This window comes from Periplaneta americana, chromosome 12 (assembly GCF_040183065.1).
Source record: "Periplaneta americana isolate PAMFEO1 chromosome 12, P.americana_PAMFEO1_priV1, whole genome shotgun sequence".
In the NCBI taxonomy this organism is placed as follows: Eukaryota; Metazoa; Arthropoda; class Insecta; order Blattodea; family Blattidae; genus Periplaneta; species Periplaneta americana.
The window spans coordinates 35620473-35638073 of record NC_091128.1 but is presented as its reverse complement, the minus strand read 5'-3'; the positions used below and the strand labels follow the sequence as shown (position 1 = coordinate 35638073).

Sequence of the window (17601 nt, the reverse complement as noted above, 5' to 3'; positions counted from 1 at the left end):
ACCAAACCCAACCTGTCAAAGAAGCAACAAGTTATACTAAATATGTGTAAAATTGGCCTATGTCTCTATTGTGGGCGGGACATAAGTAACATTGACCAAACCAACAAAGTGATTATATGCATCTACAAATTATAGATAGTTTGACGTATAGCAGGCATTCCGAATCTTCAACAAAACTGCAACATTTATGGGATCACAAAACAGCTGTTTACAATGACTTTGAAAACCAATGGCGTAACTTTATTGATATAGCAGGCGAGACCCAACAATTTGACTAGAATTCTGATACACACAAACCACAAATAAGAATATAAACATGTGGTTATACAATATTTAATAGAATAGTCAATTACTTTGTCATCCATAACCGTAAAAATTCCCAAAGACTGCAACCATTTTATTTTCATTTATTGTCTTGTTTTTTTTATCACCAACACGCATTTAATTTATAATACATCAACAATTAACGTTTGGTACGACCGCAAACATAATTCCATCGACACACACTTATATTGTAACATTGAAAATCGGCATTAGCACAAACACGTGTACTGTACGGTCAGCCTCCGGGTGACAGTTAATTACAATGTTGCCGACGTATGGCCCCTGCTTGTAACTAAAGAAGACTCTGGTCGGAGTCATTCATTGATGTGAGCTTGCTCTTTGACTCCCGCTCCTTTTGAGGAGTCGTTCAAAAGAGCGGAGCGGTACAGTGCCCACCCTCTTTCTCAACCTGCTCGCTCCTAGTGATCACTCACCCCACGCTTCACCACCGCACCCGCTCCGACTCTTCTACGATAACTGCAGAGCGGGTGTTAACTGTAGTACACATGCTTCTCAATAGATGCCATTGCAATACACATTCGAATCGGTTTGTATCGGTCTGTGAATGCGGAGAAAAGCTTCATGTACAGAGCCTATTTACATTACTTACGCTATTTTACGAACCAGTAACAATCGTGAAGTATCAGTATGTAGTATAAACAGATCAATTAAAAACAGTTCTGAAAGTGTTGGTAAAGTAGTATAAATAGCAATTATGAAAACGGCTAATGTGCAAACATGATCTATTTAGCAATAAGAACAGAAACATGACAGTATGCAACGTTTAAACGTGTCTATATTGAAATGTAATTTAAACATCGCATGTCTCTTTGTCATTGCGCATGACCACACTGACAGACGTGCTGCGCATCGTTATGATCAGAGATTGTATACAGCTGTAATGGAGCTTTGGAGCGCTGTGCTGTTGTGGAGGGAGTGGAGCGTTGGGAGTGAGCCATAAGCAAGAGAGCGAGGTGAAGTTGCCTTGCTCTCCCAAGAGTAGGGAGCGAAATGTAATGAACGACTCGCTCTTTTGTAAGGAGCAAGCGGAGAGCCGCTCCAGAGCGGGAGTCGTTTATTCGAAACGACTCGCTCATGAGCGGCCCATCACTAACTAAACACTTACCTTTGAGTCCTGGCCTAGATCATCTAGGGTCCTGGTCAACATATTTTTATTTCAAAATATACAATGACACAAAGCTTACCATTCGTCCCGTAAAAACGGCACAGTTCCTACTTTTGGTCGAAGTGTCCGGCGTCCCCGTAATTTTTGTCGAGACGTACAAAAGTCCCGTAATTTAACTAAACTTTATTTTATAATATAAATATCAATAATTTCTCTAACTGATGTTTGCGTCATAAATTAATATCTAACTAATGTTTACCTCATAAATTAATGTTTAAATTATTGCTTTCATTTGTATAGCTTAAATGTTTGCATATGTTTTATTTTGAAATCACCAGCATGATTGAACCACAGTCTAATAGATACAGTCACGCAACTCATACGTATAAAATATGCCAACATTTGACAGCTGGCGCGACAGTAGCCCTCTAGCGGCAGGCAAGTTAAAAGTGTGCACACTACATATGATAACACATCAGAAAACGGGTTTTGCGTAATTTATTTTATATTTTTATGCTATACAATAAGTGTATATGGTTCTTATTAATTCTACTTTAGAATCCTGAAAGAATTTCACACGCAGTTAATCTACAAGTTTTAGAAGCTGGGAATAAACGTAATTCTTCCTGCTCCTTATAACTGAATCATGGCCCTGATCATGTATCATGGTTTGAAGTAATATAATTGTTCGTGCGTAGTCGGTTAATTCAATTCATTCCTAAATATATTTATGAATCATTGGAACTTTGTATTTCCTGCGAGAAGAGTAAAAATTAGTAGCTTCAAAATTGTAGGGCATATCGCGTGGTGAACTCTTCTCCTTATTTCCTGAGAAATTAACGATTTTGCATACCGCAAATTGGGGTAAACTATGCCGCTGAGGTAAACTTGAAAATAGAGAAAAGGGGAGGATTTAAACATTAATATGAAGTTCATTGTTTTTACATTTATTAAGAACCGGTATTTCCTTTATTATTTTGAGTCACAAATAGTGTGATGTATGGTTTAAATTTTTATGGCAAGTTTACCGCATTTTACATTACATTTCCAGTTTACACACATAATGCCCAATTTTAACATATCCTACCTATAAATACGTAATTTACATGCACTTACTGTTAATATGACGTAAGTGAGAACAAATAAATGAACATACAATTTTGTTGAAAAAATTGTAACTTCAATTAACTCAGAAAATGTAGGCCTAATTTTATTTTCAGAGCAGAAGTGGTGTAAGTCAAAAATGGGTAATGAGGGGTTAAAGAAAACATTCTGTAAAATACAGCGCAAAGCGGCAGTTAATATTGAATGTATTTAAACTATTAATAGTCAGTGAATAGTACGAAAGATATATTAATTGATACTTTGCGCTGTATTTTACAGAATTTTTACTTTAAACCTTATTACCTGATTTTGACTTACACCACTTCTGCACTGAATGGCTCAAATAATCACTGGGAATGTAAAATCAACACCAATAACAGTCATGCAAATTATTTCAGAAAAGATTGCTTTTTATATTAAATTTAAAAAGGCTCTTTTATTTCTTGAGAACTTAATACGTCTGCCACATGAATCTACACGAACACAGAAATTTATCGACACAGTTTGGATTTATTCAAGGAGTGAATATTTTGCAAAAGGATTACTATACTCCATGAATTCTTGCAAAATTAACACAATGATACCTACTTGAATGCTATATAACATTCAATTTTTGAAAAATATAAAGAAAAAAACACGAATACAAAAATTATGGAATTACTTGCATTAAAAACTGTAGATATATTATCTAAAATCGAAATGGTTACACATTTACACATATGATCTCTGCAAAAAATAATACACTGTAACAGGTATTTACTTCGTTTTTATTTAAACTGTCCTTCCTGACATACAAATAGGTAACTGATAAGTAATAAAATAATGTTTTATAGAACACAATACGTAGGTTACCTACAACGTGGATTATTGGTTATGACTGAGTTATAGTTTTCTCTTGGTCTTTAGGGAATCTGAAGAACGACAAATTCGGAGATTTAAACTTGTTGTTACTGCAATTTTCGTCATTGCACACATTGTCTTTATTCCGACGCATGATTAAAACGTTATTATAACATCTCGCATTCCTTTAAAGCACGTGCTGGCTGTATCAACCCTATGACCAGTGCCTTGCCTGCCGCTTGGGCGCTAGTGTCGCGAATGTTGGCAAAAAAAGTGTTGAAGTTGCGCGACTGTATCTATTAGACTGTGATTGAACTATGTACGAAGAGTAGGCCTACTTGGCCAAATCAGTTCGAAGTACTGTCAAAGTATACGTTGACATGAATAAGCATTGCTTAAAGGCAGTAGCCTAGTGTTCTTTCTTTTGTTATCTCCTTTGCTTCAATCTTGATACATTTTTTAGTATGTACTACCGGAACTTCAAAGTTCAATTTCCTTACAAAAAACGTTAATAGTAAAAGTGTCCTGTACACACATTTATGATAGGCGTATATGACTACCTCTGTGATCCGGTGATCAGCATGCTGGCTTCCAGATCTGGTGGTCCTAGATTCGTTTCCTGGGCTTTGCTCACAAAAATCAGAAGTTATGTAGATGAATTGTTAATTCAAAGATGCCTTGGAATAAAACATTTAATGATGTCTGAAATACTCTTTACGATTACTTGCCACAATCTATTATGCTTATATAATTTATCAAAAGTAATCTCACCAGAGGTTTTGATTTTATCGGTAAATCTGCGAGTCTACAAGTGAGTCTTCGAGGGAGCAAGGAAGCCAGCCTTCGAGATCAGAGTTCGATGTGTGGTGGACCGAAACTGGGGAGACTCGAGTTTGACTTGTCGTGGACCGTAGCCGGAATACCGGGGTTCGACGTGCAGTGAACTTGAATGAGTCGGTAACTGTGACAGTGGCCACCAGGCGAGTGCGACGTAGTTCGGAAGACCTGAATTCGATGTGCAGTGAACTTGAAAAGTGAGCTAGATGAACTGGCCAAGGCAAGCGAACTGGCAGTTTTGTTCTGCACATAGTGCTTTGTGAACATTAATTGAAATTAGGAGTACATTGTTGTTGTTCTCAATAATACACGTGTAGTCATTGTCGCTGTGTGGAGTGCATTAACTACTAGTGTGTTGCTGTGTTGAGTGGCATACCCATTGTTGTAGGGTGAATTATTAGAAATAAAAGTCACAATGTTATCGGATGCGTGGTGGTAAAAGTAAAATAAAAAGTGATTTCATATATTCTACAATTACCACAAAATGTTTTGCTAATAATTGAACGATATTGCCAAGTGATAGAGTACAAAGTTATTTACATTATTCTACAAATTATGATCATTTTATTTATGCTTGCAGTTGAACTGTAAAAAAGTAAGCCCGTATTTATTTTCTTTTGTTTTAAGATTCTATGTATAGTAAAACGGGGTGACTTGATACCAACAATACGTATAGTCACCCGTTTTACGGTAGGCGTACTTATAACCCTATCTCCAGTATTCAGCAATGAATGAAATCCGATATTACCAGGGCACAAAGTATTTGTGTAACATGAGTTTTGATTTAACTGCAAGTTCACATTTTACTAGTTCGCATGCTAGTTCGTAATCTTGAATACATGTTTATTCACATAACACTAAATGAAAAACACATATGAATTTGAAAAGTTTCTCGCCATTACACTGACCTTCACCAGTTAGTGATGGACCCGACTGAAACGCCGCAGATATCGCATGCGAATAGTTTAGCATATTATGCTTGAGTATACAGTATGTTTCTTAACATTTATCTCACAAGCATCAAAATTCCAAATACTCTCTCCTGTATGCTGAGATTTATATTCTTTTTGCTGAAACTCTACTGCAAGGAACATTTTCCACAAACATATTTCAAATGTTTGTCACAATACAGGAATTTACCACCGATTTTTGGAAAACAGAAATGCGAAACACATTTTTCAGAAATATGGCATTATTGAAGACTTTTGAATCAAAAATAGCTGTGTCCATCCGCAGAATAAATGTTGTTCGTGTAGCAATAAATCGTCGTGTGAAATCGGTTTCTTTTAGAAAGCGCTCCTCCACAGTCTGAAACAACAAAATTATTGTTTCCCGGCAGTATGAAGCAGATGATGTCTTTTCAGATGACTGGATTGCGAGAAACACTTTCCACAGAAATTGCATTTGAATGGTTTCTCGCCCGTATGCAGGCGATGATGACTTACAAGATGATTCGAAACAGAGAAACACTTTCCACAGACATCGCACTTGAATGGTTTGTCTCCGGTGTGAGTCAGTATATGATATTTCAAACGTTCCACACGAGAGAAACCCTTTCCACAAACATTGCATTCCAATGATTTTTCATTCGTGTGCAGGAGATTATGTCTTCTCAAGCCACTAGATTGCGAGAAATTTTTTCCACAAACGTTGCATTTGAATGGTTTCTCGCCAGTGTGCCGCCGTTCATGGCTCTTCAGAGTAAGACATTCCGAGAAGCACATTTCACAGATACCGCATTTGTATGGCTTCTCGCCTGTATGAAGACGTGAATGTCTTTTAAGGTTGCTCGATTCAGAGAAGCTCTTTCCACATATATCGCATTTGAATGGCTTTTCACCAGTGTGCACACGAGCATGGGTTCTTAAATGGCTACTCTGATAAAAGCACTTTCCACAGATATCACATTTGAAAGGCTTTTTCCCTGTGTGCTTAAGGGCATGCTTTTTTAGGAAGCTCGAAAACCTGAAACACATTTCACACACATCGCATCTGTATCGCTTCGCATCTATATGAGCTGTAAGAATTTTGTCGGAAAAAGCAGAATTCTGAGGACCATTATATATAGTCTCGTGCTGTTCATGCGCAATACCGCCACAGTCTGACGATACAGTGGTGTCATGGATATCTGGAAGACTGTGATAAAAAATACTATCAGTGTATAAACTTATTTAGAATAATTAATCATTATACTAAAATAAAACATAAAAGGAATCACATTTAAACACTGCAATTCAATAACCTGTTGCTCATTATATAATATAGAAGTTACTGAAGCTTGAATCGGCATGTTATTATTATTATTATTATTATTATTATTATTATTATTATTATTATTATTTGTTTGAGTCAATGCCTGTATGAGTTGTTAAGCGGAATGAGGGTTTTAAATAAATTAACAATAGTTCATTGCAAAAGGGTTGCATTATCGATTTTCTGAGAGTGAGTTTATCATTATTCACCGCTTACATAAGTTCAAGAAGAAGCACACACTTAGGTTGCTTCAGATTGTTGCTCTATTGATTTTACTGAATGTTATTTTGAAATAATGTGTTCCATGGATATATTCAAGTTAATAGCCAATTTATTTCTTTTATTTGAAGTAGAGACATATAGATTTTTACTGCAAATTATTAATTTTGAATGAATAAATTGTACTTTACAATTTCTAAAATACATACTTCAATTATGAATTTGAATGAAAGTGAGGTTATATTAGCCTAGACATCCACTGGCACCGTGAACGGCCGAATATTTGTTAGGTGTTATACAGCCAAATGCCGGACAACCGGCAGAAGAGCTGATCGATCGTCCACTGGAGCCAACACTTCGGGTGTCAATTACCAGTTGTATGTCCTATACATACATACATACGTACATACATACATACATACATACAGCCACCGGCGTGGCTCAGTCGGTTAAGGCACTTACCTGCCGATCTGAAGTTGCGCTCGAGCGCGGGTTCGATCCTCGCTTGGGCTGATTACCTGGTTGGGCTTTTTCCGAGATTTTCCCCAACCATAAGGTAAATGCCAGGTAATCTATGGCGAATCCTCGGCTTGTCTCGCCAAATACCATTTCGCTATCACCAATCTCATCGACGCTAAATAACCTCGTAGTTGATACAGCGTCGTTAAATAACCAACTAAAAGGTACAGATATATATACAAATGATTTTTAAGGATCCCACAGGTTCATTGTCGCTATCACATAAGCCCGCCATCGGTCCCTATCCTGTCCAAGATTAATCCAGTCTCTATCATCATATCCCACCTCCCTCAAATCCTTTAATACTCGTATTATTCTCCTATTTACGTCTCGGCCTCCCTAAAGGTCTTTTTCCCTCTGGCCTCCCAACTAACACTCTATATGCATTTCTGGATTCGCCCATACGTTCTACATGCCCTGCCTATCTCAAACGTCTGGATTTAATGCTCCTAATTATGTCAGGTAAGGAATACAGCGTGCAGTTCTGCATCGTGCAACTATCTCCATGGGTAACTTTCATCATCTACACCTACACAATAAACTTCTAGAAGATAGTGCTAAATTTATCGATTACTATCGGATGAATGTTGATACATCTCAATATATTTTAAATGTAATTCGTCGATCAATCTCAAAATGGTTAAATTTCAAAGAAGTTGTACCACCTGAGAAACGTTTGTCAGTGATATTAAAGTAAGTAGTACATGAATTATAATTTGTTAAGCCTTAAAAGTTTTAGTTCACTTGTTTAATGAAAAAAAAATACAAGAGCTAATTAATTTTTCTGCGTTCATGGCGAAATTTATGGAAACAGTGACCACGTGTTGCTCTGTTCGGCCGAATGAGACCGGAAAATCCCATCTGAATTGGATCCAATCGTCATTCGGCCGCAAACGGCCGAATAGGGCTGGTGTAATGGACGCGCGCCAATGCACTTGTTGTGGGATCATTCGGCCGTGTACAACTGTAAACGGCCGAGTTGTTATTTGGCCGAATTCGGTTTCAGTGGACGGCTAGCCTTATATAATATATCGACAATTCAAGACATTAATTTTATTATGACTGTGTCTACAGCTCAAGAAACATATGAAAGAAAGAAAGAAAGAAAGAAATTATTTTAGAATCACGAGGTATATATATATATATATATATATATATATATATATATATATATATATATGGGACGTGTTGGGTTTCTGCCGAAAAACTGAGTCACTGCGGAACAACTGCCGCTTGCTGACATCCTAAGACAACAAGGATTAGAAGTCATTGTATCTTGGAAGTTGATTTAACAAGACGAGCAGATATTATTGTCATTGATAGAAAAAAGAACACAGCAACAATACTAGACCCGACTATAAGGTTTCAAAGAAATGCACAAGAGGCAAAACTTACTAATGATGAAAAGAGAATCATCTTTGAATCTTGCATCCCTTATTTTAGCAAGCAGTGTAACACATGGCTAATCGTTGGTCCGTACATGGATTTCTTTTTGGAGTTCGTGGTACCATCTCCAAATGCACCTATAACCTTTTAAAATCAAAGGGAATCACATTTTACAATGTTGAGAAAATCCTTAGAGAAATTCTAAAGGACTCAATTCAAATTTTGCAGTTTCATCTCTATTTCTAGTAACATGATTCACTTTAATTTTCTTTTGAAATCTATCGTATATATTTTCTTTGTTTACTTGTAAATTTTATATATGTATTTGTTTTCTGGATCCTTTTGGTCACAGTTATTGAAGGGCAGATGGTTTTATTTGATAGATCCGATATAAATAAATAAATAAATAAATAAACATATATATATATATATATATATATATATATATATATGCACACACATACACACATTATACATACATACGTACATAATTACATATATACATTCAGGATGAATCATGAAGATCTCCCCGCGTTTATGGAAGTTATTTGCAACAAAAAGTGTAAATAAATTAATGGGATCACATTCATACTTACGGAATTAACAACATATTTTCGAAATGCGTCATAGTGAATGGAGCACTAGGATATTTGTTGCCATAACTGTGTGCACATTATTCATAGTCGCCATTTATTAAGCTATTATCTCTTGTTTGAGTTATCCTGGGCCAGGTCGATGGCATTTAAGTGTGCTTTAATGCGACAGGCTCATGTCAGTAGATTTACTGGCATGTAAAAGAACTCCTGTGAGACAAAATTCTGGCACATCCGGCGACGCTGTATAACCTCTGCAGTTGCGAGCGTCGTTAAATAAACCATGCATTTTTTTGTGTAAGTTACATCACGATGCCTTAAAAGTTTTCGTCTGAGAAGTATGCTGATACGATATTTATTTTGGGCATGTGAGACAGTAAAGCGAAAGCTGCTGCTGTCGAATATCACCGTCGTTCAAAAACCTTGAGTGGAATGTATCAAACATTGCGACAAACTGGTACTCTTCCCAGCTTTGTATTCAATACGAAAGAACTCACGAAGTGCGAGAGGATGAAAACATTCTTGATGCAATAGAGCGCAGCCCATGTACCAGTACAAGACACTTCGCTAGCCGGTTTAATGTTGCACAGTCCAAGGCATGGAGAACTCTTCATCAGAATAGACTGTATCCTTTTCATATGCAAGAAGTACAGCATTTAGAACAAGAAGATCGTCCCCAGCGTTTGCAGTTCTGTAGCTCGTCAAATGGGAATCAGCAGCAGTACGAGTTCATAATATTCAGTGATGAGGTACAGTTTACGTGGGACGGAATCAACAATAAGCATAACGTACACGTCTGGGAAGACAATAATCCCTATGTCACGTTAGAATCTAATTTTCAATTCCGATTCAGTTTCAGTGTGTGGTGTGGTATTCTGGATTACCAGCTGCTGGGGCCGTTCATTTCCCCCGGACACTTAACTGGTGAGATGTACCTTCATTTTTTACAAAAACAGTTACCACAGCTCCTTCAAGATGTTCCTCTGGAAAGAAGAGACCAAATGCACCACCGCTCACTTCTACCATGCAGTAACAGCTCACTTGGATTAGCAATTCCCACAGTGCTGGGTTGGTTGCGGGGATCCTATCACCTGGCGTTCCAGATCCCAAAATTTAACACCCTTAGATTACTGCTTCTGGAGGTGGATGAAAGACATTGCTGATCAGGTTAAGGTACAAACACGCGAAGAGTTGTTTCAATGCTTCAATGCATTCTGGATGTAGGTGGCGGCAATAAGGAACAAACATGTGAAGCTGTGAAATGCTACACGTGCGGTTCACACCCATACAGGCTGTTGCCTTAAGATTCAGGGAGGCATTTTCGAAAATATGATTTAAATCCACTCTAAATGAAAGAAAGTCATACATAAACAATCATTTGTTTGTGTTTTAATATATTTTTTTAAATTTTTGTTAGTGAAATCCTGATATTAAAGTTAAGTTTTTTTCTGCCTTTTTTCAAATTACTGTAACTCCGTAATTACGAATGTGATCCCATTATTTATTTACATTTTTTGTTCCAGATAACCATAGGAATCACCTCCATCAACTGGGGAAGAACTTCGTGAATCACTCTTTATATTATAGTCATTGTGATGATAGAAGAAATACAGAAGGAACAATAATTAATGAAACTAAATGCAGCGTATTGCACAGTAAAGATCCAATCACAGCTGACTAATGGTTTTCAAGAGAGGTATATAATGTATCAGTCCAAAAATTATCATTAAAAATTATATCTCTGATTATGTATAGTTTGCAGTGTTGCCAAGCTGTGTGGAATTATCACAGCTAGGTCCACTAAATTTTTGAGTTAATTAGAAAATAAATGTGCATATGAAAACACCAGTACAATTGACTCTAGAGTAGCCGTGGATGGATTATCTAAATCGCACTTAATCTGTAGATGTAGCTTGGATTTTGTCATTCTATTTGAAGGTTTTTGACCCTTTCTTTATATACTTTCTCGTGAGCTCTCAAAGTTCTGAGTGACAAAAAATACTGGACACTGCTCATGAACTCGGACAGCTGCCTGACAATGCCTTGAGAGGATTGTTTCGATTTGGAGAACAAATTTTTACCACTATGGGTCATATTGAGAGGATGGGTGAGAAAGTAAAAATAAGCTCAGTCACTTGTCTGTTTTTCCCTGTCTCTCTAATCTGCTCCATGTACGACCCATAACAAATGTACTTTCTATTACCTAAGAATAAACTGTTTAATATACATCGTATTTAAACAAATAATACTGAATATAAATAAATAGATGAATAATATACATGCACAATAAATAAATAAATTTTATACAATGGACGACAGGCCTATTTCTATAAGCACTGCAGCAATAATACAAGTGTGAATAAAGGAGGGACACTAAACCAGCATTGAATGCAGAAAGCTATGTAAGTACAGTATATTAATTAACATATTATCTATATATTCTGCATCATTATAGTGCATAAAAATATATTCTAAAGTCATGTGCGGAATTTGGTTGTTTTGTGGATAGCTTTAATGTTATTAGTCTTTAAACACTGATAGTTTGTGTGCTACATGTTAGTGATTTACAGTAAACTTTGTAGCATCTGTAGTCCCCTAGACCAGCTCAAGAATGAACAGTGGAACAGGAGAATATCAAGTTTGCCTGCATTTCCATCAGAGTCACTTCTGACATTTTATCAAATTAACAATTTCTGTACGATGTCTATGGAAAATAAAACTTTAATCATGTCGTAGTAATGAACATTCCCTCTTTCCACAAAAAATCTCCACTTTTCATCATGAATATATGGCATGAAATAATACAGTGTATTGTAATCATCTACGCATCATCTCTACTTTCATTATACATAGCTTAAACAGAACAAGGACCCGTAATAACTAATAAGATATATACCATACTGATGAACGAATATACATTTTTACAGGTGTCCCAAATCAACATTGTCACTTTTTATTACTTGGTTTGATAGAACATACACATACGTACACACACAGTGGTCGCATGCATTTGAAACAAAAGTTCCAGACCTTACTACTATCGATTTTTGTCTGTGGGGTAGGGGGAAGAGGAGGTTTGGGGTGAATGAAAGGCGATGTGGGCAAAAGCGAAGTTATAAAAGAGACGAATTGATCGCTCGCATTATGACTAGTGCTGCTGTCATGAAACAACGAGACGACCTCAGAAGAGTAACACTTGTGGTTGTCAATAGAGGGGAAAAATGCATTTAACTGTTAAAATATAATGATATCATGTAAATAAGCAATAAATGTAATCTTTAAGTAATTTCTCTTTCTTTCTTGCCAATTATAATGCTTGTTATGTGTAACATTGAAACAGTTGCTTCTCCACACTCACTGAAAATTGAACATACTGTATGTTTAAATGAACTTCTTTTACTCAAAACAATTCATACTACCACTCCCTGAAATACAGTATCTAATATTCCTCCTGAACCACTTTGCATAATGTTTCCGTAACTGAACTAAGATATTGCAAATATATTTACAAGATGAAGACAATACGCCAAATACATGATTTAGTGATACTTTCAGGAATGGTAAGAGTTCAATCATTGTCACTGTTTGTAAATATGACATAAAAGATGATTGACTATAGAACAAAACTAAACAAATTATACGTAAATACAAAGAAATGTTCTAAAACACATCATTCGTTCTAATATTGTTAACTACTATCAAGATAAGCAACTGAAGGTATTACAGACAGTGTATATAAATGTATAAAATAAATTAATATAAAATCGAATCACAATTTGTAATGATATTCATGTTTGGAGAATAAAATTAAACGATGGAACTAAGAAGATAGATACAGAAATTGACATAGGACAAAATTAAAAATACAACTGTATTGGGTTACTTATTTAAGGGTGGTTCAGATTCGATAGATTCGATTTTCAAAGAATATTGTAAAAAAGAACAAGTGATTGGAAGACATAGAAGACGTTCTTAAAGAAATAAAGGACAGAATATGGACTGGCTGGCATTCCAAACGTCTTCATTATTCTTGAACTTCTGTAGGATAATGGAGCAACAGCAGCAACATTGGCATTAGTAGTAATGGTAGTAATAGTGATAATTTTAATTCATCTTTTGTCGTTTCAGTACTAAAATATCTAGAGTCGCACATATGAATAGCAGTCACATACTTATGACAGAGAATTTCGAAACACATTGGAAATTAATGTCATGTGCAATTATTTTAAATAAGTAATACACTACAAGAAGGGACGAAGTGAAGACTTGTACATCACACTCACCTTTTGGTCAATACCTCATTCTCCTCTGCCTTTATTTCCAGCTTCGGCTCGTCCAAGTCACGCCACTCTACCTGAAAATGGAGAGCAAATAGAACAGAAAGTTAGCACAATTAATGAACATTCGATAGATTTTAGATGCCATTGAACAGCATATAAATTGTATTCAGTCCTAAAGAAATTTAAGTAGCAGTGTCACTTATGACGTTCAAACTTATCTGCAAACAGTTGACTAAACGATAAACAATGCAATTCCTGGGGCAGTTATTTTTTAGTTCTTTACGCAATAACAATATAATAGAACTAACTGACTGCTGTTCCAGAAATTAACTATGAACGAATATTTTACATTCCATTAACCTATTTTTTTTTCTCGGAGGAGGGACTGCAGGCAAGCACAGCAGCCATAGGTTTATTGTGCAACCTCCTTATATTGGAATGATTGTTGGAGTTCATTTAGCATCACTCTTCAAGCGCATGATTCACTGCTTGCTGTCATTGCATCGATTCAGCCACAGCATCCAGTCCTGACTGGAGACCTGATTCTCCGCCTTCCTGTGATGTTCTGCAGCCTCCTCGGATCGATGACATCTGTTCGCAATTCATGTGCTTGAATCTGCTGCATGATTAACCAGAAGAACATGTCGCAATCGATTCCACGACTCACCAAGGCGCCATCTGTCTGAAGGAGCTACACTACCTCAGTCACCAACAGTCTGCTTAAAAGCCCCTGCAGCTTCCACAGATAGAGGCTGCCCATAGGCAGATCTCAGAACCATGTCCTGGTCAACCTCTAACTACACTACTGTTTGTGAAAAGTGCAACACCCAGAAACAATAGCTCGAACGACTCCAAACTCGGGAGATGTGTAGAACAGTGTATCTCCAATAACTGATTACGTTTCCAGTGAGATGGCGTACACATAGCCCCATCAGTGACGTCTCTTGTGCCACCAGCAAGGTCAGTGTTATGCTTTGTTCAGTCAGTGCAGAGCTTCCAAACGAAGTGGAAACGTGAAAGCTAGTGCAGGTATGCCTCGTCGACGTGGAAGGGCGCAATATCAGCACGTGAGTGAGTTCAAACGGGGCAGAATGGTTGGTCTCCGGGAAACAGGTTTGTCATACCGTGACATTTCGGCTCGTACAGGGCATGCTGCTACGACAGTGATACGTATGTGGAACCAGTGGATAGAAGAGGGTCGTACGCAGATACGAGCGGATACTGGACCACGTAATGCGATCACAGCACGGGATGGTCGCCATCTTGTCCGCATGGCCGTGACGGACCATACAACTTCATCCACAGTGTTGAGTCGACGTTGGAGTACTGCAACGAGTGTGAACCTGTCTGCATCAACGGTTCGTTGCCGCCTTTTGAGGGCTGGACTAGTGGCTCGCATTCCGTTGCGTCGGCTTCCATTGTCCAGAAACCACCAACGCCTCAGACTGCAATGGGCACGTGAACGCCATCACTGGCGTGCTGTGTGGTAAAATGTAGTGTTTTCGGACGAGTCCCGCTTTAACTTGTCCTACAATTACGGCCTCATGTGTTAGATGCTACCATGGTGAACGCAATTTGAGAGGCTTCATTGTTGAGCGGCATAGCGGACAAACACCTAGTGTGATGATTTGGGGCGCCTTTGGATACAATATGCGAGCTCACCTTCTACGTATTCAGGGCAATCCGAACAGCAACAGCTACATTAGGGAGGTTTAGAGCCCGAAGTACTGCTCCTCTTTCAGGCAACTCCATATGTCATATTTCAGAAGGACAATGTCCAGCCACATGTGGCGAGGATTGTGCAAGCCTTTTTTCGAAGAACGACGGGTATCACTGCTTCCCTGGCTTGCATGTTCGCCAGACATGTCGACTATCGAACATGTCTGGGATATGGTTGGTCGGCAACTTCTTTTCATGGTCCTTCAGCACCCACTCTTGACGCTTTGTGGACTTGCATACACACTGCGTGGAGAAAGATTCCCCTGGCACATATCCAGGTCCTCTTTGATTCCATGCCACTATGCTGAGAGGCTCTGATTGCAGCACGTGGAGACTTCACAACATACTGAAATCTTACGGTCACAGATCAGGTACAATTCTGTAATCCTAATCATCTATGTATTGTCATGTACCTAAACTGTGGTATCAATTTCATTTCAGTCACATGTATCCTTCTTACAGAAACATTAGTGTATTAAGATGATTAATGGAATGATATAAAGCGAAATGAGTGCAAGGTCCAATGCCAAAAGTTACCCAGCAATTCTGCTTGGAGTGGTAGAGTAAAAACCTCAGAAAACCTACAAACAGGTAACTTGTCTCAACCAGATTTTGAATCCAAGCTCGCTCGTTACACAGCTAAGAAGGCTAACAGTTAGGTACTCCACAGTGTCTATGTATTTCATTCTGTGGCAGCAATACAGTATAGAACATTACACAATGCTCTTCAAAAAACATTCTTAATCTAATTTAACTGAAATATTCGTAACAATTCTGGCTACTAATGAAAGGAGGAAACAAGTATTTGGAAAGGTGTAAAGGAAATAATCTGCAACCATATCTCATTGAAGTAGTAAGTTATTTAACTTAAGTGTATAACTTGTTATTAAAAAAGAAAAGTATCATAGTATTCTACGTATTAAAAATTAAATGTAAAGTAAGGACATTCATGTTTCCCACACTCGACTTTTGAAAGTCTTAAGACTCCCCTCTCATTTTTGTAGGCAGGCACGCCAATGTTAAGGAAAGGGCAGTGATGGAAAAACATTCTCTGCAGAAGAAAAGAAATTCAGAATTCCTACTCAATCTGTAGTGGAACTTAACAAGTCAATTTAGAAGACACGCCAGAATATGACTGTGGACATTTGGCTCAGCTTGACTGAACTTGTAACAGAACTTTTGACAAGAGGATTTACACATGTAGGAACAATGAAAAAAATACAAAAGAGATCCAGCTTCAGTTTCAACCGTTGTGTCCTGGGGTTCAGTATCACCTTGAGACAACCTAGTAACGATTTGGGACATTGCTCTATTCAGGAATATTTCTTGGAAATAATTATTTTCAACTTATTTTAATATTTGTGGCTATGAAAATCAATACCTGATTCACACAGCTTCCAACAATACCTCAGCTTGAGGCCAGATGTCAGAATAAACACTAGGAAGCTTCCACCTCATTAGTTAAAGAGATAAGACAAGTAGATGCCACAGCTATTCTGCTATATATAAGAAATTCACGTCAACATAGAGTGAGAACCATCCCTCTGATTTGTCCATTCGTTTAATTTAGTTGCCATTCGAAGCTCTTGCGTGAATCTCGACTAAATAAATAACAACGTCATACCTCCACGTGATCAGTTGCCTCTTTATAACGTTTTATCCTCTGAAGTCGTCAAAAAGCATTAATTTGAACTCTGTAGTTGATAAAATCTATGGCACTTTCGATCAGAGTAAACCATGCGTAATTAAATGCCATTCTGCATTTTGGTGGCATCATGACATCATGTACATAAGCCTGTAAGCCAAGGGGATTGATACCACACCATTCCATTCCAGGCTCAGTTAAGTTAGGACAGAGCAAGGCAAGAAGAGAGACAGAGAGGTTGTAGGAGTCACCCACCTATGTGATGACATTAGGTTGTTAGCTGGGTGTCTCGACTCGGATCCCAAGGCAAAGCACCATGGTATATAAAAATATTAATAAAGGATAATCTTTTACTTTTAACTCATTATACCCAATAGACATAGTCAATAATAATACTTGATTTATTCCCATACCTTTATATTTCTGTACACATAATATTTTAATTCACGAAGCTCCTGTTCCAAGTAAATAAAGTTAAATAACCTATCTATTAAATAATATCTGCAGTTCCTGGGAAAAGTGACATACATCAGTTTCCACAAACCTTTCTTGATAATTTATTGACAACTTACACTATATTATGTCGATTTGATTTTTTTCTGTATGAATTAATGTAATGGAAGAAATACTTATGTCTCTTTTTCCAAGCGAGCAGATGTTTCGTAAGTTGTCAATAAATTATCAAAAAAGGTTTGTGGAAACTGAAGTATGTCACTTTTCCCAGACACTGCAGATATACAATGACTGTATCAATCA

At 37.3% G+C, this 17601-nt stretch overlaps 1 protein-coding gene across 6 annotated transcripts in view; it reads right to left on the bottom strand.

Annotated features, from left to right (window-relative positions):
- Window positions 1-4141: 4141 nt before the first annotated feature.
- Window positions 4142-17601, bottom strand: part of LOC138710254 (zinc finger protein 235-like) — a 65106-nt gene continuing 51646 nt past the window's right edge. For 5 of the 6 annotated variants that reach the window (XM_069840961.1, XM_069840960.1, XM_069840964.1 and 2 more), the window contains 2 exons: window positions 13485-13555; window positions 4142-6367 (listed from right to left, as the gene is read on the bottom strand). In XM_069840961.1, the coding sequence (XP_069697062.1) occupies window positions 5554-6367; window positions 13485-13555 (885 nt within the window). In that variant the 3' untranslated portion in view covers window positions 4142-5553. Of the gene's footprint in view, window positions 6368-8617; window positions 8753-13484; window positions 13556-17601 lie in introns of those variants that run through there. The other variant, XM_069840965.1, reaches the window with a different exon arrangement.